Source organism: Labrus mixtus, chromosome 6 (assembly GCF_963584025.1).
Source record: "Labrus mixtus chromosome 6, fLabMix1.1, whole genome shotgun sequence".
In the NCBI taxonomy this organism is placed as follows: Eukaryota; Metazoa; Chordata; class Actinopteri; order Labriformes; family Labridae; genus Labrus; species Labrus mixtus.
Window position 1 is genome coordinate 17,812,191 of NC_083617.1, and position 27,670 is coordinate 17,839,860.

The 27,670-nt window shown below is 39.1% G+C and overlaps 2 protein-coding genes across 4 annotated transcripts; one reads left to right on the forward strand and one right to left on the reverse strand.

Moving 5' to 3' along the window:
• Positions 1-722: 722 nt before the first annotated feature.
• Positions 723-14,145, forward strand: chrna1 (cholinergic receptor, nicotinic, alpha 1 (muscle)). The gene is made up of 10 exons (XM_061040309.1): positions 723-985; positions 6,804-6,946; positions 9,840-9,884; positions 10,227-10,336; positions 10,426-10,621; positions 10,740-10,977; positions 12,062-12,285; positions 12,374-12,488; positions 12,731-12,855; positions 13,387-14,145. The coding sequence occupies exons 1-10, from the start codon at positions 931-933 to the stop codon at positions 13,513-13,515; spliced, it is 1,380 nt and encodes a 459-aa protein (XP_060896292.1). The 5' UTR covers positions 723-930; the 3' UTR covers positions 13,516-14,145.
• Positions 14,146-14,977: 832 nt separating this feature from the next.
• Positions 14,978-27,169, reverse strand: lnpk (lunapark, ER junction formation factor). Of its 3 annotated transcripts, none has more exons than XM_061040312.1 (16): positions 27,016-27,169; positions 25,680-25,740; positions 24,933-24,974; positions 24,419-24,469; positions 24,192-24,328; positions 24,048-24,106; positions 23,549-23,589; positions 23,345-23,428; positions 23,218-23,269; positions 22,942-23,055; positions 22,538-22,630; positions 22,161-22,266; positions 21,779-21,849; positions 21,432-21,602; positions 20,692-20,781; positions 14,978-18,162 (listed from the first exon to the last, which is right to left on the reverse strand). In XM_061040312.1, the coding sequence occupies exons 2-16, from the start codon at positions 25,704-25,706 to the stop codon at positions 17,975-17,977; spliced, it is 1,326 nt and encodes a 441-aa protein (XP_060896295.1). In that variant the 5' UTR covers positions 25,707-25,740; positions 27,016-27,169; the 3' UTR covers positions 14,978-17,974. The 3 variants fall into 3 exon arrangements, with proteins under 3 accessions (XP_060896295.1, XP_060896294.1, XP_060896296.1); XM_061040311.1 differs by having other exon boundaries at positions 22,538-22,648; XM_061040313.1 differs by lacking the exon at positions 20,692-20,781 and having other exon boundaries at positions 22,538-22,648.
• Between the last annotated feature and the right edge of the window lie 501 nt (positions 27,170-27,670).

Here is a 27,670-nt window from a genome sequence, read left to right on the forward strand (position 1 = left end):
CAATCAATTTATCAATAAATGGAATCAAATGTGCATCGAAGGCTATGTAAAAAAAAATATGACAACTTGAAGCGCTTCAGAAAATGTAAGGTATCATTTTTTTTTTTAATACAAAATATCCATGTTGTATTTGTTTGTTTGAGGAGAAAAGTAAGACACAGAGACACCTTAAACCTGTGTTGTCTTTGTGACCAGTTGTTCTCTGACACACAAACTGCTCATGGCAGCATACTGGCATGACTGTGGGTACAGTGTGTGTGTGTGTGTGTGTGTGTGTGTGTGTGTGTGTGTGTGTGTGTGTGTGTGTGTGTGTGTGTGTGCTACGGGATAGTAGCATGTGTGAACATGCCTCTCATTCCAGCAGTGACAGCTCTCAGCTGTCTTCCTGTCTGCCTCCATGTCCCTGTCTCTGTCTCTGTCCCCTACACGGTCCATCTGCTTGTCTCCTCTCTCCTGGTTGTCCGTCTTTATGTCTTTCACTGACCTATGAGCCTCTATCCCACTGATAGAAGATGATATAGTCTCGCCATTAAGGCAGAAAAAAAAACTTCCACATGTTTGGGAAATCTTGGCAGTGTTGATTGTTTGATAATCAACACATTCAACACTAACTCGCACAAACACACACTCCCAGCTGTCTCCTCGGTCTGGAAGTGTGCTGAGAGGTTGGGGTGTTGTTGGGTGGGGGAGGTGGAAAGGGGAAACCAGAGCTCAGAGTTCACTTACTGGCCAAGCCCTCTCCACTACTCACTTTAACTCCACTGTGACTGTAAGACATACAGTGGGACTGTTATAGCTTTATGTTATATGGTATGTCTGTATGAAAGTAGAGTCGGTTAATAGGTGAGCTTTGAACCTGCTAACTTTTTTTGACAACACATTATTACACGGATGCTGCACATTTCAGGGCTCTTTACATAAACTGGGGATATGAACCTCTCCAAGGTCCAGGTCTTGCTGGTATGGATCCTCAGTGTATTTGCGGGTAAGTCTTTTTGTTACCTTATTGGCTAGGTCTTGAAATTTACTGAAGCAGCACAGGTTCAGCTCTTTAGACAAAGAGCTAAATGTGTTTTTATCCCTGTGAATAAAGCTCTTTAAATGATACTACAAACTGAGAATGTGAGAATATTTTCAAGCTCTCACAGAGGGATTTGCATGTTGTTTCTTTAGGTCCATTTTAAAGCTTATCAAGTTAGGCTTTTTTAACAAAACATATGATATGACAGTACTGATCTCTGTAGAGTCTGTATTTGTGTGTTAAGGAGTTGAGCTCAGAAAGAAGAAACAGTTTTCTGGCACATGGCCTGTGAACCAAACAAAGAATGCTAAAATCCAGACTAGGTTAAATTCATCCATCACAGGAGATGTAGGCCTAATTCTGTTTTTTACAATATGATATACACTAAGAAAAATTACTTTTTTTACCTCGGGGAAAACCCCTTAAACATAACCACACAGTTTAGCTTTGCTTATCAAGTGATTTAAACAACTGATGAATTGGAGATTGTTATCACGTGAATGATATCCAATCAATTAATAAAGCTCACCTGTTCATCGGTTTTCAACTTGAAACACAATGGTGAAACAATAAGTGATTCCTATCCTTACCCCTGTATCTTCATATTGCCCATCCTTATAACATAAATACCTGAAGCCACAGTTTAAAAGCTCTTCAAAGAAACTAAAACGTTGTATATGAAGTTCTTTCTGGTTCTTTCAGTGAAGAGTACCTTTAGAAATAAGGATATGTTGGTACTTGGTATTTGTCCTTCAGGCCCCCTAAAAAAAGGCAGCTTAGCATTGCTCCCATTCCCAGCTGCATTCATATTTAAGGCATTTATTGTAGCTGACGTCCTCTTCAGGAGTGATTTATATTTACCAGTGAGTTGGTATGAGTTTGTTGTCTTTGTTCAAGGACACTTGAACAGGACACATACTGCAAGTGTTGATGCACATGCTGTCTCTTGGGGGGATTAAACTTGTGACTGTCAAGTACTGGACAGTCTGTACATCCAAGCCTGGAGAACTTTACAGATTTGTAAGTCACCAATATCCATTGCTTGGTACATCTTTAGTGGGTTTTTTTTATAGCATTGTTTTTTCTCCAAGAGATGCAAAGTGTCTTCATCCGCCTCCATTGATCCCTCCACAGTTATTTACATCATGTTAGTTATATGTCCACACAGTATAGGCCACCATAGTTCAACTTAGTTAGTGCTACATGTGCAACCAAACTTGTGTATAAAGATAATTGTATAAATGCCCATCCCTATTGGAAATTATAGAGAATTACAGGAACAGGGCAGGAAAATATCCCAGTGTCCTCTGAGTTGAACACATAATCATTATTTTGCAAGTTAAACAAAACCTAAAGTAGTTCATCGAGTACTTGTTGATAAAGAATGTCATTTGGTAAAAGTTACAACAGGCCAGTTGAAGAAATGTAAACAACCCTCAGTCTCCATTCAGGCGCTGGGCCTTGTTGTTATGTCATCTGTGGCCTGGTGGATGGCCTGTTAATAACATATACGTGGTGTGGTCTAGGACAGTGATTCTCAACTGGTGGGTTGGGACCCAAAAGTGGGTCGCGGAGCAGTTTTCAGTGGGTTGCGAACATGTGACTGGAAAAAAAAGTGTTCCTTCTCTTTATTCCATCACGTTTGGTACCATCGGAGGTCAAAACTGCACAATTTTTCATTCAATAAATCGGATTTGTAAAAAAAATATCAGAAATTTGGGTCACGATTTATTGGCGTATATGAAGTTATTGGTGGTGGGTCTTTAGGCTGGACCTATTCAGAACTATTGGTCTAGGTGACTTGTTGTGCACAGTAAGTCTCTCCTGTGTGTGAGTTAGAGCATGAGAGTATATCGCAGACAAAAAGAGAGGCATACACTTTCAACCGGATGTTAAGTTACAGTCGTCAGCAGAGAGTGTCAAGACAAGCTAAGGTTTGGGTAAATCACTTATGAAAGAGCTTTGTCTTTGGTTCGCTTTACTGAATAAATACGGCACTTGGTTTTAACAACTGACTACGGGTCAGGGAATCAAAGCTGAGAAGGTAACAGTGAGCTCATGTTCAAGTATCCAATTCATCATAGGCTATTCGCTTTTCTTTGGCGCAACCAGGATTACATTGGTGGAGTCCAGGAGGGGATGTGAGGGAATACTGTTTTGAAAGAAATTCACAACTTTTGAGTCTCCTTTCTGATATTTCCTACATATCCAGGATTACTTGTGCTTTTCCCCTTCCCCTTAACTTAACAGGGGGTTAACAACATTTCAGAGAGCTTGATTTAGTGGTTATTTCACTCCTTAAAAAAAAAAAACAACAGGGTCTTCCCATAGATGGTTAATAATAATGGACAAAGCCTGAGTGACATCGCCCATAGATTACGGCAGGGGGCTCTGAGCTCATGTGTGTTTCATGTATGATCATCACTGATGACAAGTTGATGTGAAAGTCTTTATTATCGGACGCTATACATCAACTTTGAAAATCAAGTCACAGCACATTTGTCCATACATCACACAAACAGTCCCAGGCAAAATCATGATAGTTTAGTTTTTTGAATATGTGCAGATAACATAACAATACAATTATCACACTGTGACCTTAAATGCTACTCTTTTGTTTAGTACCTTCCATTTTTAATTAATTGGTGGCATCTATTTTTAGATTAAGCATATTTGGTTCTTTGTGCAACTATAAACTGATATGGTCAATTAAGTTTACATTTAGTTAAAACAAATTCTCAAGAGTCTCCACAAAAAAGGTAAAAGTACTTGGCACTGCAGAGTCTAAAATTAGAACACTGAGCAGGTGAATTATGCAAAATCACTTTCACTATTCTGAAAAATGGTTCAGTCAGTTTTCCTATAAGAAAATCAATGGAGTGAATATTTAAGCTCCTATGAAGTTATTGGGTTTTATAATACCTATAATTGTCAATTATTATCTTTAGGCACTAGATATGAGAAATCAATCTGCCATTAAATATGTATGTTACACTCTAGACGGTTTATGAAACATTATGATGATTTACAGCCAGCTATCCATTTAACCAAGTATGCATCAATTCATGCTAAGTCCTTAGAGGTTATTCACAAGTCTATGAATGTCAATGGTCGGTCCAGCAACTTTCCTCAACAGCATTTTCCCAACATGTGACTCAGACCAGTGGCATTGATTCAAAAGCTTGCTTCATGCCCACAACAAGGTGACATGACAAGAATCTGAATGTCCCCACTTTTGTTTCTTTTCAGCGTGGGAGAAAATAGTCACAGCCTTTGCCGTTTTATCTTTCAGCGGTGGTTCAGTATTGTGCAGAAATTGGAGTTGAGAGTGGGCAATGATTGACGGGTCCAAGTGGCTGCTCTGTCCCGCCTCCAATCTATTTTTGTATGTGGCTAGATCAAAGCATGCTAGCAGGACAACAGACAGGGAGCAGGCAGCCAGTGACAGACTGACAGATTGGCAGACAGCAAAAAAACGGATGTCAGCACCATGCACACAAAAAAAGTCTTTATCCACTTTTTTATTGTCTATTGCCTGTGTGTGTGTGTGTGTGTGTGTGTGTGTGTGTGTGTGTGTGTGTGTGTGTGTGTGTGTGTCTGTGCGTGCGTGCGTGCGTGCGTGCGTGTGTGTGTGCTGGCTAAAAGAAACAAGATCCTCGACTGCTCAGTTGAGTATGGATCGCCAGCAGATACCAAAAATAACATGCGAAAGATGTAACTCAGGTCACAAAAGCACTCTGCTAGTCTGCTGGATCATACGGTAACAAAATGACTGGTTTTCTGTGATCACATGAACAAAGGTGATACAATAGTCCATTTACAGCAGATAGTACATAGGCTACTGCGGCAATAGAATCAGAATCAGAATCGGGGTTTATTGCCAAGTACATTTACACATACAAGGAATTTGACTTGGTGTATTGGTGCTAAACAATTAACAGGGAAATAAAGCAGAACTAGCAACGACTTAAACAATAAAGTATAAGAAGCTATGAATGTGCCATATCATGCCAACATGTGGGGAGATTTCTTTGTGCGCAAGAGCCAACACATTTGAAACTGTAAACTTTACCTGAGCAGTACAATCACCGGGCACGTAACAAAACTTTTTGGGGATTTTGATATACTTTATTAAATCCCAGAGGGGAAATTCGGGTTTACTCTCTGTTATTTATAGGGACATGCTTCTCACACACATAGGCCCGAATCACATGCATGCACAAACAGGACCTGTGGACATGCTTTGGTGGAGAGATGTCAGAGTGGGGCTGCTACAAGCTGCTAAGCAGAAAGTGCACCAGAGCAGTTGGGGGTTTGGTGGCTTGCTCAAGGGCACCTCAGCAGTGCTCGGGGAGTGCCCTGGCACCTCTTCAGCTAACAGACCGAATTCCATATTATGGTACCGGGATTTGAACCGGCGACCCTCGCAAGTTCCTACGGTCTGAGCTACTGCCGCAAATCTATATCTAGTTTGACATAGCATTTATATAAAGGCAAAAACGATCATTATAGCGTTTTATAGCGGACTCAGTTGCTTAGTGCGTCACTTCCACATCTTTGTTTTCACGTCATGCCTTGCCTCTTGAGACCCCCCACTCCACCGCTCCTGTCCAACAGGAATAGGCTCCCCTGTGAGGTGCACGTTTGAATAACCAACTCAGGAAGATTGCAAGGGCAGTCCGCCTGAAATATTCTAGACTCTTGTGCATATGTGAAAACAGCAATAGTCAGTTCAAGGTGGGATATTTACATCCCTGTGGCACCTTGTCTGCAAAGTGTAATGCAATGTCAAATCATGCTGGGACACCAATATTACTCTGTTGTATAAGTTCAAAGGGGTCATGTCGGCGGAACTTATGGTTATGCAGAAGTCAATGCAATAGCTCCTGAATATGAGCAACAAAATAATTAACTAAATACTGAATTAAATTGATGGTATATTATCTCTCTTTAAAGATCCGTCTCACCTTCTTCACATCAGACACAAACAAACCCTGCTGGTCCAGGCTGTAGTGGTTTTTAGTGTATTCCTTGCGCAGCATAATTTACGGGCTCATAAAGACTTGGTTTAAAAAAACCTGTAAGTCTGCGAGCTGGAAACACCTTTTGAATGAGGGGGTGTTAAATGCAGGTTAACTGTTCTGAACTCTAACTGATCCATACTAAATGTCAAGTGGATTGGCTGCGGCTGTTTTTCCCAAACACCCTCTTAGCACTCAGATTAGGTTCGCTCCAAGGACTTGTACGGGAAACAGAGTTGATCGCAGAGCTTACATAGCTCATGGGATATTCAGTGCTGAAGCTTTTCACCAGTATGGAATGTAAGTCACTTGACTGCTGCTAATGGAGAGCTGTCTGCATCTGCTGCTCCTGCCTTGCTCTTATCTGATAGGTTTTTTCATTCTCACCCTCAGAGTCACATTAAAAAGGTTTCAGGTCACTAGTTGGAAGCCAGGGAAATGTTTGGTGTGTGAATCACAGATGGATGCAATCTGCTGCCTTCTCTCCTGCTTTAGATGGGTTTTTTTCAGTTCCGGTGTGAAAATATTTCTGAGGGCATGGGTGTCAGATGATGAGTAAGGCAACACTTGCTGTGTACCTCAGCTAAAGTGAGCCCAAAATAAAATGTGTTCTGAACATATTAAAGCAGAGTTTTTGTACATAATTCAAACATCCTGATCGATACCCTTCTATAAGGGTATGAGACTTAGAGAAATAAGATTGTGTGATAAAATACAATCTGAATATGTTACTAAAATGTATGTATGCCTGTGTGTCCTAGGTCCAGTGCACTGCTCAGAAGATGAGACTAATCTGGTGAAGAAACTGTTCACTGGTTACAACAAGGTGGTTCGACCTGTTGACCACTTCAAAGAAGCCGTTGTGGTCACCGTGGGACTGCAGCTGATACAGCTCATCAGTGTGGTAAGTGAGAGGGAAAGAGTCATCAATGACTGAAGCAGAATTAAAATTTAAAAAAAATGAAATACTATTCCATAGAGTTACTACAGAAGTTAAAACAACCTCCAGCATACCCACACACATGAACACCGCTGTAATGACACTACTTTTGAAACCCAATAAGGACCCTACCCGCCCCTCCAGCTACCGCCCACTCTCACTTATCAACACTGATTAAAAAATGATTACAAAAACACTAACAACAAGAATAGAGACAGTCATTCCAATGATAATCCCCCCCCCCGACCAACCTGGTTTTATCAAAAACAGACACGCCTCAGACAACATCCGCAGGCTTTTCAACTTAATCCACATATCACAACAAAAACAGGACAAAACCATGATCATCTCATTGGATGCAGAAAAGGCCTTTGACAAAGTTAACTGGACTTTCTAATTCAGCGTCTTACGCAACTTTAGTTTTCGAGAGTCATTCATCCACTGGGTAAGAACACTGGGACCAGACAAGGATGCCCACTCTTTCCATCCCTATTTGCAATTTTCATCGAACCACTCGCAGCAACAGTAAGACAAAACAATAACATTAAAGGAATCAACAGTGAACATGCAGAGCATAAAATAAGCCTTTACCCAGATGATTTATTGTTACACCTTCAAAACCCTTCAACGTCATTACAAGAAACCTTCAATATTATTACAAATTTTTCTTCCGTCTCTCACTATACCATAAACTGGAATAAATCAACCATCCTGCCATTATCAGAAGGAGCCTGGGATTCTGCAGCCCAAGATCTCACCCTCCCATTTAACACTGGCAATATAAAATATCTAGGCATTAACATTTCCGCCCAGTCTGTCAGAATTATTTCACCTTAATTACACCCCCCTACTAAAAAAAATAGAGGATGACTTTAAGCGTTGGACCAAACTACCGCTCACTCTCATTGGACGAATCGCCACAGTTAAAATGAAAACCCTACCACAGATTAATTATTTATTCTCAATGCTCCCCATCACTTCCACTGACAAATGGTTTAAAACAATAGACTCATTATCATCACAATTTTACTGGAAAAACAAAAAAGCTAGAATTTCATTAAAAACATTACAAAACCATAAGTCACAGGGCGGCCTCGAAGCACCAAACTTTCTCTACTACCATCTGTCAAATCACTAACAATATTTATTCAAAAAGCAAAACACAACAACCAATGGCTAGAACTGGAACAAAACCAATGTAAAACCACTTCAATTGCAGACCTTCCCTTCCTACCACAATCAATTAAAAAACTGGACTTCCACAAAACCATCACCATATCCTCAACTCTGACAGCCTGGTGGAAAACTCATAATATCACCAAGTCATCACTATCACCATGTAGATACACCCCAATATGGCATAACCCAGACTTCCAGCTACACAGCACCCCCATCTACTTCCCATCATGGCAACAAAAAGGAATCACTCACCTCAATCACCTATTTCAAAACAATCAGTTTATGTCACTCAATACATTAATCCAGAAGTACGGGGTTGGGAGGGACCAGTTCCTACAGTATCAACAATTAAAATCAATAGTCAAATCCAAAATTTATATAACTAACAACACTCTGCGACCGTCCCAACTAAGTGAAGAAATCATGAAAATCAATAATTCAAATAAAATCCCCCTCCTCTGGGTCTGGGAGTTGTTCAACATCTTGGAGAGAACTGCATTGGGCCTACCCGCTCCTCTGGGTCTCGGAGCGACCCATACGCAAAAGGGAGAAAAATAAATAAACCCTAAAATTAATAAAATAAAAATATACAACTTTATATGTGGGAGGGGGGTGGCTCTTTCCTAGCCCGCCCCATCAATCCTCCATCGGGGGCTCTCGCTGGTATATATATCTTTTTCTTTTCTTTTCCTCTCAGTTATCTTCAATTTTGTTTCTGTTTATTTTTCTTGCTGTCTCCCACTCAGCCACTCGCTTTAATGCATTACACTGCCACACACACATTCACACTTTTCTTATACACTATCTCAACTTACTACTTGACTTTTATCATATCCACTTTAATTGTATTTGTCTCTGCTAATGTTTTGCATATTTTGATTTTGTTTTGTTTGTTTCTGTTTTGCCTGTTTTTGTTTATTTGCCGTTGCTTGAATTGTCATGTCTATGTGCACATTTTTGTTTTGTACTTGTTCACCTTATCACAATAAAAGAAAAAAAAGAAAAAAAATATATAAATGTGCAGCATCTGTGATTCAATTCAAACACAAAAAAGACTGAAGATTGTCTCACTATTACTCAGAAACTCTTCTACTAAGTATTCTAAGTATTCTGATTGTGTTACAAGGCCCTAACAAGGCATATACTTAATTTAACATCAGAAAAGATGATTAAAATAGAAGACCAGTGAACATTAGCTAGCTTTAGCAGTGTGAACAAAAACTTTACTGCTGCTAGCAAACCAGTCAAACTTAATTTTAGCCTATCGCCCATAAAAAGAAGTAGGACAAACATTTTGATTATTTCAAATTAAATATCTTTCTTGTGTCATTTGTCTGATATTAAAGGGTAACTTTTCAAACACATTTGCGTTTGTTCAAACATTTCGGGGTCGGGTAGGTAAATCTTTAAGATATAAGTTAACCAGTCCCATTCGGCATCTCAGTAATTCTCCAGTTGTTTTTTAAGTCGGGCTCTGCAGCATGTTTTCCTCGCACGTCCGCTTTACTTTCAATGTAAAGCCAATATAACGGAAATGTTTATGCATGCTATTTTGATGAATAGTTATTTCTTAGTTGGCATAAATAACACAGTCTAACAGGCATAAAGTCCATTATTTTTGGGGTAATTTTAAAATAAAATGTGTTCATGTGACTGTCTGTCTTTCTGTATCTTCAAGGATGAAGTTAACCAAATTGTGACCAGCAACGTCCGTCTCAGACAGGTAGGCACTGACACTGAAATTAAAATTCATGACAACATCAAATATCCTAGTTACTATAATACATGTGTTACTTGGTTTACAATTTAAGTTGGTACGCAACATTTCAAATGGTGTGCATTGGAACTGGGCTGAAGATTTTTTAACAAACTATGATTTCAGTGGTTTATTAGGCCTACTGTAATTTTTGAACCAAACCAATGCTTGGCTTTACAATACCTGGCAAAGATTTGACCGACAAACACTACGAATATATCTGAGATTTAAGTCTTCAATATCTGTGACACAGACTCGTGACATATGGAATAGATGATCTAAACTAAAGTCTTGTCTTTACTGTCCCAGCAATGGACTGATGTGAATCTAAAGTGGAATCCTGACGATTATGGAGGTATCAGAAAGATCCGAGTCCCTTCATCAGACATATGGAGACCTGACCTGGTGCTATACAACAAGTAAACACACTTTCTATATCGATGTTATATACTCGAGTAAATAAACATCTCACACTCTTCCTATCTTCTATACTCCTCCTGCTCTGCAGTGCTGATGGTGATTTCGCCATCATCCATGAAACTAAAGTCCTGCTGGAGCACACTGGGTTGATAACATGGAACCCCCCGGCTATCTTTAAGAGTTACTGCGAGATTATTGTCCTCCATTTCCCATTTGACCTGCAAAACTGTAGCATGAAACTGGGAACCTGGACATATGATGGACTGTTGGTTGTCATTAACCCAGTGAGTGTAAAAATGTGTGTTTTAATGGCAAGATTAGTTAAAAAATAAAGTATAGATGTTCCCCTTTTGTAACACCCATTCTATTGCCATGCATTATTCCCTGTTTTCTGTCTTTCAGGACAGTGACCGGCCTGACCTCAGTAACTTCATGGAGTCGGGGGAATGGGTGTTAAAAGACTACAGGAGCTGGAAACACTGGGTTTACTACACCTGCTGTCCAGACACACCATATCTTGACATTACCTACCATTTCCTCATGCTGCGACTGCCTCTTTATTTCATTGTCAACGTCATCATTCCCTGCATGCTGTTCTCTTTCCTCACTGCACTGGTCTTCTACCTGCCTACTGACTCTGGTATGTAGATCCTACCCGGGTAAGAGAAACGTTCTCAGACATTATAGAAAACTATGATTGGAAATAAAGTAGGAACCACCGTGTCCTTATTCAATAGTTTGTACAAGTAACCAATTTCACATGGTATCATCACGTGTGGTAGACATAAGACATGTAGGCTTATTATCTGATAACTGTGGTAACAGTAGAAAAATGCCAAATACACAACTCAAAAAATTTAAGGAAATAACATAATTTTTGTATTTTTTTTTTATTGCTATATTGGAGGGGCCATAATGAAATGGTGCATGGCTGTATTTGCTAAACTAGCAGGATACATTTAAAACATCAACATTCACAAAATCTCAATTTCAGGGTGCACAAGATGATACATTTTTTTAAAAAGTCATTTTTATGGGAATTATATTTACACAGTGGTGTAGTGGTGGCTGAAGAAGTGGGTATACTCTTACATTTTTCCCAAAATGTTTTTTTAAGTGATCCCATTCAGAAGAGAGACAAAAAAGTCTTTGTTATAAACAGTGCCATGTAAGACTACTCATGCACATTCAGTTAGTACGTACTAGTCAATTTGAGACAGTGAAGGAAGGTCATCCCCACACCACTAGGAAAACAATTGCAGCAAACTACTGAGTATTGTCAATCCTTCAATGGTGTGAATCAGAGGGGATTTAGAAGTGGGTCTACTCAGTATACCTGCATATACCCTGCACTACACCACTGTATTTACAGATCTCTTTTGAGAAAATTCCACTTGTGGAAAATTCATACAATTGAAAATAATGTATCTACTTATGCCTTTAACTTTTATTTAAACTCACAGTTTGGAAGAATCATGGTTGCACTTGTGTTATGTAACGGTTGACATTAAACAGCATACAGTTTTAAGGATATTTCATTTTACTGTAAAAGAGGTTTAAAAAAGGTGGTGGTGGGGGGGGGGGGTCATTGCTGATTTTGCTCAGATTTAACTCAATTCAATACAATACATTTCAGAAGTTTTGACAATTCAAGCAGAAATTTAAAAACACATGTCATTGCTTATTTCAACATCCTTAATGTGTGTCCTTGTGTCCCTCTGTAGGTGAAAAGATGACTCTGTCCATCTCCGTCCTGCTGTCTCTTACTGTCTTCCTGCTGGTCATTGTGGAGCTGATCCCCTCCACCTCCAGTGCTGTTCCTCTTATAGGGAAATACATGCTCTTCACTATGGTGTTTGTCATCGCCTCCATCATTATCACCGTCATTGTCATCAACACACATCACCGCTCGCCCAGCACACATACCATGCCCCCCTGGATCCGCAAGGTTATTGCTTTGTTCATACCATAAACAAGGACTGGTTAATAGAACAGTTTCAAGTTGTGATCAATGCTTCCATCGGTCTGTTTCTCAGGTTTTTATTGAAACCATTCCCAACATGATGTTCTTCTCAACAATGAAGCGTCCCAGTCAGGAGATCCGGCAGAAGAGATCGTTCCCCACTGACATGGACATCTCAGACATTTCAGGCAAGGCGACGACTTAGTGACGGATCACACAAACATGATGTAGGACAAGGGGTGCATGGGCTGTTAGTTTAGCATGTAGGTGTTACTCTCAGTGAAAGAATGTGCATTATGTGAGGCATGTTAAAGTTTATAAGACCCCAGATGTAAAAAAAAAAACAACCCAAATCTGATAAAAACCTGGTTTCAAAATGGTCCATGTTGTATTCCCACAACTAAACCCCTCCATTCTCTCTCCTCTCTAGGTAACCCCACCCCCACCAGTGTCACCTACCAGTCTCCCATCGCTAAAAACCCTGATGTTCGCAGCGCCATTGAAGGAGTGAAGTACATCGCTGAGACCATGAAGTCAGACGAGGAATCTAACAATGTAGGACAACAAGCCTGTGACTTTAAGAAGCCTCCTCCCCCAACCCCCAGAAAATAGTCCAGCATGTACCTCCCATGTCAATTACACAGCCGTTGTTTTCTTTATAAGATAAAATAACGTAGATTCACGATTTCATGAAGGGATAAGTAGGTAGACTTTTGACCTAAGCTAAACAACTGATCGCACTAGCTAGATATTACTTGCGTCTGGTATATCCCAACCAGCAATTAAACTTGTTTTTTTTAAATCCTCTGTTAGATTTGAAAGAAACTTTTCATTTCAATCTTTTCTTTGAATCAATGTCCTCTTTACTTGTCAAACAATCTAAAGATACTGTACTCTAATTGCACTGAAAGTTATTTATTTTCCCCATTGGCAAGCCTCGTATGTGTCCGCAAAGCAACCTTTTAAAACATAAAGCAGCCAAATTGAATCAAAAGTCATCCATACTGCGGCCAAGGAGGTGACCAGAGCCACTAAAACGTTTTAATGTCTGAAGAATCACTTTCACACTGTCTCATCTCTCTCTAGGCCGCAGAGGAGTGGAAGTTTGTCGCCATGGTTTTGGACCACATCCTGCTGTGTGTCTTCATGGCCGTTTGCATCATTGGGACGCTCGCTGTATTTGCTGGGAGACTTATCGAGCTCAACACGCTGTAGAGGCCTGACCCTTGAAGGAGTGTTTTTTTTTTTGTTTGTTTTTTTTTACATCAGCATAGATGTCACAATTGGAGTTGCATCAGTAAGTTGTTCATCATGGACAGATTCCAGTTAGCCTAACCCTGTCCTCACTGACAGAGCCTGCAGATAAAGGGATTTTAAAGGTATCTTGCGATGAGTCCTGCGATCTAGATGGGTCATACTTGAATCTATTTTTGCCACTACAATTTTCTGTTGTGTTTTATTTGTTTTTCTAACCTGTTTGTTCAGGATTCTTTTTTTTTTTTTCTTTTGGTCATCACTCCAGAGGGCTCTCTTAGTTCTTTTTTACAATATGACTCTCATTTATAAGCCATAACAATGATAATTGTGTTGTGTCTATTTTTGGCAGCTTCAAGAAAGATTGGGGTCAGAGCATGTCGTCTACATTTTCAGTCAAAAGACAAACAACTGTCTGTTAGAGAAGGAGGATGTGTTCGGTTTGTTAAGAAAAAGAGCTGCTCATTGTTTTTCAAACGCAGTGGTATACACTGAGTCTGGTTTGTACTGGAGTGCAGGCAAGATATTTTCCTGTGTGGGAGTTTTATTGTTTTGTGTTTTGCCTGACACTCATTAAACATCTAAACTGTACATTGATTAGTTAAGGTTGTGTAAATATTATTGGATATGTGGCAACATTTTCACTGCTCCTTACCTCCGCTGTACAGTTTGTTAGAAGCCTGTTACTGTTGAATGTTGTTTTTGTCACATCACTTTCCATCCACGTTGAAGAATCTGGTTAAAAAACGATTTCAAACAGATCTATCTGCTGCCTTTAATAGTTTACTGATGCATGAAAAGTCAGTTACAGTGGCCAACATGAGCTCCATTATAAGACAGACATCTAAAAACTGCACCAAATGTGTCACTTGTTGCAAGTGGAGATATGTGCACCATACCTCAAGTCATTTGAGCAAAAGAGTTCAAAACATTCTCATTCAGGCTTTAGCTGATTATTAGCTACAGTAACTGTGATTTGATTGGCAGAGAATGACATGTCCATCTGCATTTGTTTAGCATTGGATGTGAAGTAGCGTAAAAGGGTAATGTTCAAACATCACAGCTAAAGTTGCAACCTGTTTTCAGCAACAAGATGAAGGCAACGTGATTTATTTTGCAGCTGTGATTCCTTATGACAAAAACCTTATGTAGTTTAGTTATAAACACATTGAAGTTCTTCTCTCCTGATATTTTTTTTATAACTACATTTATGCATCTGTGAAGTGTGGTGAATAATAAATGTACTGTTCATTTTAACTTTATTATATTTATCAGAGAGGTATTGTTCTCTGGAGGTAAAAACCTGATTGTTCACTTTGTAAGCAAACATTTCTAATGTACACATAACTGTAACTGGCATTAATAATAATATTAATAATGTAAACCTGATTTGGAAAAAACACAAGAACCACAAGAGAAAAACTGGATTCCTTATGCCTTTCAAAGACTTTATTAGGTGTGCCATGCACACACTTAATGTCAACCAGCATTGGCAAAAATGTAGCTGATAAATCAAGCAGAGACAAAACAACAGATAACAAGTACAAGTACCGGTGTTACACATCGTATGTGTCAGTGTTCGAGGCAATTTGAGGAGGATCTAATAGGTTTTCAAAAATTCAAAGTTAAAACTACAATTTTAAATCACAATTTCATCTTCAGAAGGTGTCATGAGGGATCAAAAAGAACGCTTGTTAACACTTAGTAAGCAGGCACCATGATACCTCATTTGTAAACGCAGATGCCTGGAGGAAGCCGAAGCTGGGGAAAAAAATTGCTCACTGTGTAGTCAGGAAACTTAAAAATTCAACACACGTGGTTCCATGTTTCTAAACATTGAACAAAGGTGGGTCAGTCCAAAACAAGTTTGGCTGCATTGTACAGTCAAAAGGATCAGTGCAACAAGAGAAGTGGAGGATTCTGGAGATGTTTTTTGAGAAGGTCACACGGTTACTCTAACACAAACACATACAGAATTAGAGTGAAAATAAAAAAGATTTTAAGATTTGCTTGTTCAATATAATTGACTGTGTTGTCTGTGTTCCCCTAGATATTTCCCACCTGTACAACCCCGGTGCTACATCATTTATATTTGCATAGAGAGACCCTCACTATGTCTTCTTGTTCCATTTGAGAACAGAATAAAAATCGCTGTCAAAATCACCAGGCACCAGTGCTTATTAGCCATGAACCTCTTTAATGTTTCTGTTGCCACAGCAGCTATACACAGGGCGGGTTACATGGAAAATAGTGAAATATCAAAAGCAACCAGACACAAGTGAGATTGCAGGATCCTGTCACGAGTGCACACATTAAAACACTTCAAATGAAACAAAAGCAAAAAGGAACAAAACACTACAGTCACGACTGTAACATGGATTTCACACATTACGCCTCTAAAACCAAACTGTGCAGCAACTCCTGAAACACAGATTAAAACACTATTTTGCCAAATAAATATAAAAAGAAACTCAGTGCAAATGGAGTGAGAAAATACAGATAAACCACAGTGCATTTGGCAAATGATAATCCTGGGAGGAATTTTGGTTGGCAACAATCGGCTAAGAGATAAGTTGGCCTTTTAAGCTGCGCGTTGTGTTTCTCTTTCACCCGCCAAATGTTTCGAGGTTCAGTTTGTTCACAGACTTTGTTAGCATAACTCATCAACACTCATTTTATCTTCAAGCTAACAAGTTAGATTGTATTGACTGAGTGTGTAAAGCCAATGTCTGATTTCATTTCGGTGTAGAGGTTCATCGAAAACTGATTAGTAAAATGAAAAGTTTAACCTCAATTTCTGACCATGTGTGTCGATCAAGGGAAGGCACAGACAATGCAGGAGGGTTATACTGAAAGGTAAAAAGGGTCTGTTTGTTCATCACATTTAAAATAACACACTTCCTGCTGTTCCACTGATCTGAGATGAACTATTATGCACACAGTTCTGAGTAACTGCAGCAGGAGTTAGACATGAAGACGAGCAGTGTGAAGGATTTAGAATCATCTAGTGGTAAGGTTAAAGAAAGCTCTCCAGTGATTACTGCTCCCCTCACTTTTTATTTTCTAATATGAAGCTGAATCAAATGTAGCAGCTAAACTTCCAAAGAGCATGTGTTTGGTTCATCCATTCTTGGCTACAGTACAACCAAACAGACTCTGAGGGGCTCATTCTTAATTGGAAAGATTATTATTTTCTAGGCTGTTACACAAAAACAAACCAATGTTTATTCCAAAAAATTTCTAAATCTTACACACTGGGGCCTTAAAAAATCAATGAGAATAGTTTTCATCTAACAGATGGGAGAGGGAGACGGCCTCTAACTTTCACCCCAGCACACAGGGAACAAAGGCAAGAGTGGTCAGAGCTAGTCAGGGTTTACACTCGCCATGAGGCTTTCTAGAACAAAAGACAAAAGGTTGTTTTTAAATCTTGCTTGAGTCCTCTGTTTTGCCTACAACTTAGGAACCTTTGCTCCACTGGCAGAGTTCAGTTGCACACATTTTAATTTTTAAAAACCTTCTTGTGGTCTGCGACAAGCCTCTAAAAAAATCATAGGAAAGTTAAAAGATTTCATCAGAATAAAATGAAACTGAGAAGGTTAATGTTTGTATGGGAGATTAAAAGCAGGCAATGAAAAAAAAAGCCGAAGCAGAACCCTTAAGGGAATACCTGTATGAATAAATACATCATACTGAATGATATCTGGTTCATTTTACAAAGTACCCTTTCTCACAGACCTTGGCAGAAACATTCTGTAAACTAACAAAACAATAAATCTCATTCATACTTAAATTTGCATCATTATAAACTGCCATTGAATACACAGACGCCACACTGTGTGGGGTCAGGGTCATTGTTGGAATCAAGATTCAGGCATGTTTTTGCTGCTGGAATTGACAAAACATCTATGAAGTAGCATTTCTATCCAAATGCATAACTCTTAAAATCAGAACTCATACAGCAGCCAGCTACATCAAACCTAAAGAAGCCTTAGAGCCTAAAACAAATCATTCAATTCTGATAAATTAACTATGTCAGATACCACAGAAACAACCCTATCAGCAGCTGACTACTCAATCCAGCTTTAAGATTTGAACTACAATCATAAATCTGACACCTTTTCTGTCAAATATGTTAAAGCCATGATATGTTGGCAACAATTTTAGGCAATACGGTCAGACAATTAACAAAAAATGGATGAACATGATGATTCACATTCTGCTTTAGAATTTCTTTCATAAATAAATAGACAAAAACAGAGAAGGATTTTGGTTTTGAGGACATTAGATATTGACGTGCTTATAAAAATCTTTGTCCACCTATATTGCTCTAAAATGCCACCTATCTATCATGGCCAACGACACCTTGTATTTGCACAGAACGGTCAGACATCTCTGCTTCTCTCTGGACTCTCCTCCACTACGACATCTGAGGTTCATTCTCACAGGGGGCGCTGTGACTCTGCTCTGTTTCCATCGCTTCTTCCTCCTCCTGAACCACTTCTGCTTCTTCTTTGTCCTCCTGCTGTGCCGGCAGCTGCTCCTCTGATTGGCTCTCGCGCTCTACTTCGGTAGTGGGTTGTTCGTTTTCCCCCGGCTCTTTCTCATCTGAGGAGAAGACGTGTAGGTCAGGTGGGTATAAGAGGAGAGAGCACAGAGACTTCCCGAACAGTGAGAGACAAGAGGAGTGGTTCAGATAATGAGAATAGTTTAAAGTACAGAAAATGATTTGCTTGTTAGGAGTTAAAATCAGAAGTGAATGTAAAACATGTTTCACCATTCTTATTGGTAGTGTTATTATATGTTTAATTAGAGTAAAATATAAAGAGCTTCCACAGATTAATTAAAACTAGATGTCTGTGTTAAATACACAAAACAATCTAATTCCTTTCGGTGCACTGAAAAGACCTCAATTTTAAAAGCCACATTAAGACAATTACAAAATCAGCCTACTATCACCTGAAGAACATATCAAGAATTAGAGGACTTATGTCCCAGCAGGACCTGGAAAAACTTGTCCATGCTTTTATCTTCAGTCGTCTTGATTACTGTAACAGTGTCTTTTACAGGTCTGCCTAAAACATCAGTCATACAACTGCAGCTGATCCAGAACGCTGCTGCTAGAGTCCTCACCAAAACCAAGAAAATGGATCACATCAGTCCAGTTCTGAGGTCTGTACACTGGCTCCCAGTCTGTCCGAATAGATTTTAAAATCCTGCTGCATGGTTTATAAAGCGCTGAATGGTTTAGGGCCAAAATACATGATTAACATAATTATACCTGATTAATTACAAACCATCCAGACCGCTCAGGTCGTCTGAGACAGGTCTGCTCTCTGTCCCCAGAGTCAGAACCAAACATGGAGAAGCAGCGTTCAGTTTCTATGCTTCTTATATCTGGAACAAACTCCCAGAAAACTGCAGGTCTGCTGAAACTCTCAGCTGTTTTAAATCGAGGTTAAAGACACACCTGTTTACAGCTGCCTTTCATTAAACAATTTTAATAAGATTTTAAATTTTAACTCTGCACTGTAACTTTTAACTCATTTTATATTTTTACTTTATTTATTTCAATTAATTTCATTTGAATTATTTTTATTTGAACATATTTTCAGATTTAATAATTTCAGTGATCTTTAAATTTTCTATTTTAATGTTTCTTTTCTTTCCTCTGTCATGATGCTTTTGATGTCTTGTGCACAACACTTTGAATTGCCTTGTTGTTGAAATGTGCTATATAAATAAACGTGCCTTGCCTCTATGCTCTTGTCTTGTTTTCAGCAGTGAACGGACCCAGTGTTTTCTTTATCTTTTTTTTCAAGGAGTGGAAGAACCACAAAATCCTCTTCACTGCTTGATGCCTTGAATTTTCTCAATTAATAGAAAAGCGCATCGGACTCAGTGTGCAAGGTTTCTGTGCACAACATTTGTTATCGGATAACATGTCAAAAAACGCATTAAAAAACAGACTCCTTTTTGTTTTGTTTTTTCATTTGTGAGTGAACATGAAGTCCATTTTAAATTGCTCTGTAGGTTCACTATTTGCTTTGATTCCAGGAAATTTAGAACAAAGAAATCGTAAAAACAACAGAAAAGAATTGTGTCCCTGCAGTAGCAGCAGCTCTACACTTGAAAATGATAACCTCAACCAATCAAGTTGGTTACACGAGATAAACTAATTGTTGTTGACAAAGCTGATATCGTAAGTCCCACACCTTCTTGATTTTGATTGGTCAATGAGGGAAAAGTGACACGGATGGAATAGTTAAACTATTTAAAAATGAGAGCACTGTAATCAAAGGAACCGCTGAGTGCTGAAACGCTGAACTTCATTGGTTTTGTACAGAAAACAGACGCTGCCAGCACAAAAAACGCTGATAGTGGACACAGGCCCTAATGTTGAAAATCTCAGGTATGTACTTATAATAAATGATGCCTCTACAGCTTTTACACAATTTATGGGATTAGTACTTGTATGCAAAAAAGGACATGCTGGTTAGAGTTATAAATAGATGCTTTAACATACATAGAAGCAAAATGACAATTTAGCACCAAGGTTACACTCGTGTTACAGAGAGATGACCCATGTTAAATATAAAACAACCTTGAGGCTTTTGGAGACAATCGAGACATAAACCATGTAGAGGAGAGCAAATCAATCAATTAGGAAACTCATCTCAACATTTTTGTGCACTCAGTGAATACCAGATCTAAGTCAAACAAGTGTACTTTTAAACTATAACTTCTTTTATTTATTGATAGTGCACCCGTTTGGTACTGATCCATCAGGAGAATTCAGACAATACTGCATCTGTTGTTAACCTACAACAATTCACAGAAGTGTCCCTTTCTGTGAATCTTTAACCTTTGAATTTTAAATCTTGAAACGGAATAAATTGTATTTTAAAAACACTATTTAACCCAGATCTGGTGTAAACATCCAGTGACTGCTAACCCCATAGTTGTTGAAGTTCAATTTTTGGTTATTGCAATTAGAAGTTTGGAATTAGCATTAGGCTGAGCGCTACAGTGTTATTGATTCTACGGCCAAGAAAATTTAGCCATTCTGGGATAATCAAATCTATCAAATCAGCTCAAATTAAGCCGGATCAGACAGTGCAGGGAGAGAAAGGGAACCTGGACTCTGCAGTGGTCGATTCTGAGGGTTCTTTGGACTCTGCTGGATCTGGAAACTGTGGACCAAGTTCCACGGAGCCGCAGCCTTAGCTAGAGGCAAGATCACACTGTTAACCTGCTGATTATTTTTATGTAACACGTTTAGTTAGCTCACAAGTCCGACAAAGGAAAAGAAACGGGGAATCTTCTATGAGCACGACTAGATGGATGCAGGCTGATGACACAACATTTTTTGCTGCCTTTATTCTGCAGTAAGACTTTTGTTTCACATATCTTTGATGTTGGAGAATGTTGTTTGCGTCCTTACTGCAAACAAGAATAATTTAACAAAATGACAATACCTGGAATTGTATGCATATACTATTCCTCAGGTATGTCATCCTGCAACCAATAACATACATTAAGCATTCTTCCTGAATCTGTTTTGATTAGATTGTTAGAGTTTGCTGCATCAAAAAGAGAACAAATGAGAAAATAGCCTGATGCAGAAGCTTGTCGTTGTGTAACACCTCTGCTTGCTCACTGACGACTAGGATAAAAGACGGCATTATTAAAGTTAAGAAAAGAATCGCACACAAACAAATGTTGAATGTCAGCTGGAGCTCTGAATTAAGAAGCATTTAACATGGACGGTTAGGGTATAAAGTAAGTAACATGAATATGCACAGAATGGAGTGAGTATAGCAACGCCTGGATTGGTTTCGCTTACTCCTCGTCTGTGTATTTGTGAGTTTCAGTACCTCCAGAAGGGGGAGGGCTCTCCTCTGCTCCTGCTTCAGAATGCCGTGATGGTCCAGGGGAACGTGATTCTGCTCGCAGCCTCCTCTCATAGCTGAACTCTGGAAGCCTTGGAGCCTGAGGGCGGGTCTTCCTGGCTGGATTCAGGAAGTAGCAATATGCACATCGAAATGCTGAGGGAGAGAAATCATGATGATTAATAAAAGACAAGAGGAGGTTGTATCACTTTCTAAACTTTAGCAAAGCCCAAGTATTTAACTTTCAATGGTATGCATTTTAAATTTGCATTTGAATGTTCTTTTAGTAAAGAGAGTCAAATCATTTATTGCAGTGATGTTTCTGGTCTTACCTAAGTATTCAAATTCTTCTTTCAGAGCCATGCCATTATGAGAAAAACACTGTTGGCAGACCAGGGCATATCTACAGGAAGGAAAGAGGGACAGAGGGAGAGAGACTGTTTAATGTATTACATTTGTGATGTTCAGAGAGTTTCTGGAGGTAATAAAACAACATTTAATTCACCTGCCCCATCCTATCTGTCTCCTGTTAAGTTATGGCAGATTCTAGAGGACTTTGATAACCTCAGGGGTCATGTACTACTTCCCAAAGAATGACAGTAGAGTAGCATAGGCTGAACAACACTCCCTTGTAGAGAGACTGCAGACTGCGATTGTGAGAAAGTTACAAGATACTTTTACAAGGGGTTTCACATCTAAATAAGGGATTTTCACCTGTTCTGTGGTCCATCTCCTACCAGATACTCTATGACTCGGTCCACTGCTCCTCTGTCTTTGGGCAGAATGGGTCTTGCTAATGGAGGACCTGGTGGGTGCAAACCTGAAAAAACAAACACACACACAAGGTGATTAATTACGTGCTTTATATTCAGAAATAAGTTGAACATTTCAGGTCAGACTTTTACTGTGGTCAGCCACCCAGGGCTCTGTCAGCCACAATACAATGTGGACTTTGACTGCTAAATTACATTATTACTATAACTATTTTTTACCAAAAAAAAACATAAACATGCAAAGTTGCAACAGCAGATCTGTATTTATAAACGCACAACAATTTATGTAAAGATGCATTCATAGGTTTTGAAACCTACCTACACCTGGGATAGGGGAGCAAGGGGTTCTCGGTACTGCCCCATGGAGGACAGATGCAGACAGAGCAGATCTGTCCGGTGGTCCTCCTGGAGCTGAGAGAGGAATAGGTTCTGTAGGGACAGCAACACGGGATGAGGCCACTGACACATGTCTAAAAGAACCAAGTCAAAGGCAACTGGATTTTGTGTTCATTCCAGTTGCCTTTGACTCTGTCCATGACTTGGATGCTTGAGAATCTGCTTAGACATTCAGAAAGCAGACTTCAAATATTCCACGGTGAAATAGCACAACTAACGAGCTCTAACTGTAAACTCATGGTGCTATGTTGACCCATCATCAAGGTGAAGCACTTACAAACTGCAATACTTCTTAATACTCAAAGAATCTCTGCCTGCCCTCTTACCCATAGGTGTACCTCCTGGTCCTAATGTGGGTCGTGCTCCCTGGGGAGTCATTGCCATTGCACCCGGGGTGCCCATCGGCATGGGTCTCATTGCAACCCCTCTCTGCCGAATCTCTGCATAGAGAAGAGGAATTCATTACAAATTGTGTTATTTGGATGTAAGAACTCATTGGTTCTGATGGCAATGAATCCCTTTTAGTAGCTTGAGATCCTTAAAACACTTAAACATCAAAAGTGAAGCTTTATCTTTCTGTTGAGTGGTGATGTGTGTCATACCTTGTCCTGGTCTGGGAGTCATCTGAGGACGCACCGGGGTCGACTCCAGTTCCTAGAATACACAGACAAAAAATAAGAGATAAAAACTGAAAAAAGCACTAAACAAATCAAAGTGAAGCCCACTTACAGCTTTCCTCTTGGCTTCAGGATCAAAGCGTTCCAGGATGAGTTTCGCATTTTTGTACGTCTCTGTTTCCATCACTTCTTCCAGCTGAAAACACCAAACAAGGAAAAGATAAACTAGGCTAGAACATAAAATCGAAACTCTGTTCCAATCAATCTTTAGAAGATGTACAAATGAAATGTAGACTGATAAAAACAAGTCACTTACTATCTTTTTTTTGGCCACCTTTAAATCTTCCAACTTATCATCTAAAACAGAAGCATTCATTATTTCAGTGACTTCACTTCATCTTGAAAGTCATAAAGATTCAAAAGAGGTTTATACTCAACATATAGTCAAACTAATGCAGTCATACAATTACAATATTATCAAACAATATTGTTGTTTTAGTTTCAGTTTATATCTTTAAAAAGTCTGATACAGTTCCCTCTGACACTAATGGAGCAATGAAGAAGCAGAATTCATTCTGAAGTCTACAGAAATGTTTTTTCTTCCAGTCTAAAGAGAAACGCACCCAAACTGATAATCATCAGTTTGGGTGCGTTTCAAAAAGCCTGATTTGATGAGGGGGAAGAGTTAAAGGCCTTAGACTGCTGTTTGACATCTTTCAATGTAGGACAACAAAATTCAGTACAGTAACCAGCAAACTGTAAAGGAGTTGGCTTTGCTGCTCCGTTAGTTTTGCAGCAACATTTAGATAACTTACTATTTCTCTCAGTGCGTTTGGAAAAAAGGAACACCAACAGCTTCCTGATTAACCACACCCTGATGACAAGAGATACAAAAAGAGAGTATTCAAGGAAAAATGACATACAAAAAAAAACGTACAATATTTGATATCAGCACTCACAGCACTGGGTAAATGAAGAAAGGCAGGGCCATGGACAGTCTCTGCAGCCATTGTTCAGGCAGGTAGAGGCAGTACACAATCAGAGAGGTCAGTAGGTAAAGGCATGAAGAGTAGAGAAGTAACCTGCCCACCCACAGCTGCAGGCAGATTCACACACAAACACATTGATTGAGTAAAAACATACTACACAGCAAACACTGCACAATTTGGTGTTTTGCAGACTTAACCTTTTGAAGACGTTGGTTTTTGGCTCTGAAGTCCTCTAGATCTTTGATCTCCTTCAAAGAGAAACAAGGAGGTCAAAGGTTATGTAAACAATGTCAATCTCACAGTAAAAAATGCTCAGCTTATAGTTCAACAATTGAACGTTTTTAGGGAAGCCATTTTCTTCACTGAAGGTAATGCCCAAATGTTTTTCTGATTTAATTGTGGATGGTAGTATGAACCACTCGTTCAGGTTCATACAGGTAACTTCTACATCTCATTATCAACAAACGCTAACCAGTCTAATAAAGCAAAATGAATCATGTTAGTCTGATAACAATGTTAGACAGTAAAACATGGAATTCCAGCTGTAATGTGATGTGCTGTATTTAATGCTCATTCAAAGTTCAATAATCCTGCTTAGGCCCAGGCATATATCTCTATTATGAAAACCGAGACTGTTAACTGATGGTCCTGTTTTCTCTACTAAAATTATAGTGGGAGCATGAAACGTGTCATTAAATATTATGTCAGTACCTTGTCAATATTCTCCAGCTGATCGACTGTGGTTGGCTTTGTCTGGGTTGTGGATAAAGATCAGAAAATCATCATCAGGTTCATATGAACTATTAACAAAATTCATTGTGTCGCTCAGAAAAGATTAAAGAATGACTTATCAAATACTCAGTTCCTGTTTCACTCTAAAATCACTCAGGTAAATATTAAAAGTCAAAGTAAAAAGAATTCAAAGTGAATGGGGTGTACTTTGTGTCTCCCTCTGCTTACTCTGTCTCTCTGGGGAAAAAAATCAATGAACCTTAAATCAGGGTCGCACTTCCTACTGCTATCTCTCTCTCGCTCTCCTCCTGTCTCTCCCTTGACTTCTCTAGTATGTCTAAAAATAGCATATGAATTTCATCTAGCTCGGGCACTGAGTTCAGTGTACGAACTCAGCACAACACATCTAACACACTGTCTTCACTTAAGTGGGACACATGTATAAAATATGAATCTTTGTTCTGAAATAAGCTTGTGGCTCAGTCCAAGGCTCATGAAGTAAAACAATTCAGTTGGCAAAACAAATAATATATCTAAATCTAAGATTCTGTACAGAGGTATAACGTTTAATGAAACTGTTTTGGTGTTGTATCAGAATTATGAAGTGTTGTTTTTCTTCTGCTGCAATCTATTCATATAAATAAATGTTAACTTATCTCTATCACTATTCTATCATCTAGATACACCAGTGTTTTCCTCCTAACTTTTTTTCTCTCATCCACTTACCTTCCATCGGGAATATAGGGCCCCCATGTCTGTAGATTACAATGGTCTCCTCTGTGATTCACTGTGGAACAGAAAACCTCTTTAAAAACATGCTTAAGGTCAAATAACACATATGTCTTTTAAGCACAGTTACAGGACGTTTCGCGGGAACACCACCACTAAGCCCTGCTGTGAAATTTACATAACACTTTCATCATCACAGGATTTCACAAGCTGCCCACAGAGTATGTGGTCACAATGGTTGCCGTTGTTACTGTGGATTTATTTGGAAAATATTTGCTTACTGTGTCTTATTCGTTTGCTCAAATAATATCATAACGTAGGGCTGCACAGTACTGACAAAGATCAAACTTCAAGTGAGTCTTTGGTTGAAAATAGTCCCATGATGTGGTTCAGATCAAATAAAGAATTCCATCTATCGCTACCATATATTCAACACTGAAAGCAGTCTCTTCCACATGGCCAGAAGACACAGCTGTTGTTTCAACGCTCAGCATAAAGAGTAACTTCTATTCAAAGGTTATGATGACATTAGAAAGTGGTTTACCTTTCGGCCAGATATGACCTATCCAACCATGACTCAGCTATTTGTTACACATTACATCAGGTCAACTTATACCTGTTGATGTATAGCTGTCATTTCAGTGGAGCATTTTGTTAAAAGACAATGGGAAAACGGCATTAAATTTAAGGTTTTCATGTTGACTTTGTCACTATGAAGGAAGGGAACAATACAACAGCACCCCTCCAGCAAAGAGAATAAATAAAAATGGGTATAGTTTACTGATATAAGTGGCGTTTGATCATTTGTATATAATTCATATAGTGTGCACCTGTGGCCACACTTCCTGCACATATCTTAAGAGTAAGTGGTTTAACAGGTTAGTGTCCTAAGGCAGTCACCAGACAATAAATAATAGTTTAGTTTTAACAGGTTCAACAAGCTAGAAGTTAGGTTTAACAGGCTTCACTTCAAGATCAAACCCTTTCATGGCTAACTCATTACTTTTTTTCAGCAAAGTCCTCAAACATAAGCAGCAACAATGTGCCAAACAATAGAGTTATTACGTTAGCTAAGTAGCTTTAGCTGCTCCATCACAAAACTGGATACAAACACAGCTGCTAGGAAGAAACAGAAACGTTTTAAAACCTGACAGAGGGCTTCGTATGCATTATGTATTACATAAAACGAGACCATACCCGTGTTTTAAGCTAAGTGTTGTTCCTAGCTGGATACTGCGTCAGTAGCAGCAGACTTGAATCGATGCTTCCTGAAAAAACACTCTCGTTAAGGTTTCTAATTGTCAATAGGTCTTTAAATTAATCAAACACTTACATAAGGAGGTGTTCAGCGTGTATGTTATCCGCTCATTGCGTCAAGTTGGCTCAGAAAGCAAGAAAACAAAAGACTTTAGCTGCCAACTCTACTGACATTTCAACTACCAAGCGAGACTTGGCGCGGCGTGGAGACGTTTGTTTTGGATGACGTAATCTCGCAAGAGACGTTGGTTCTTTCCCAGAGGCCTTTGCGTTGTAGTCTTTTTTTGGTTCTGGTTGTCGGGACTGGGAATGACGTCAAACCTTTGTTTTGTAAGTTAATACCAGACGATAACAACACACTACGTGATAGTTTCTGACCGAAAATAACATGAAAACACCTCCACAGAGAGAACTTGCACGATACCATCGGTCTGATTGATTTAATTACACAAAAAGACGACTACACTGCTAATAAACTGAACAGTTACATCTTAAACATCCCTTTCGATGCACGTAGCAGCAATATTGGATCTGAACTCGGGCTACTTTTTTTCTCCGCGTTTCCGAGTCGTGTAATTACGACTTCGGGGGGCGTTCCAGTTGACACTTCCGACTGGGAACTGGGAATTTCCCACTTACGCATGAACGCACCATTACTCTTTGATGGTTTTCTTTAGGACTGTATTTAGACAAGATCTCATAGATTGGTCAATTTACGTGAAAATGTATTA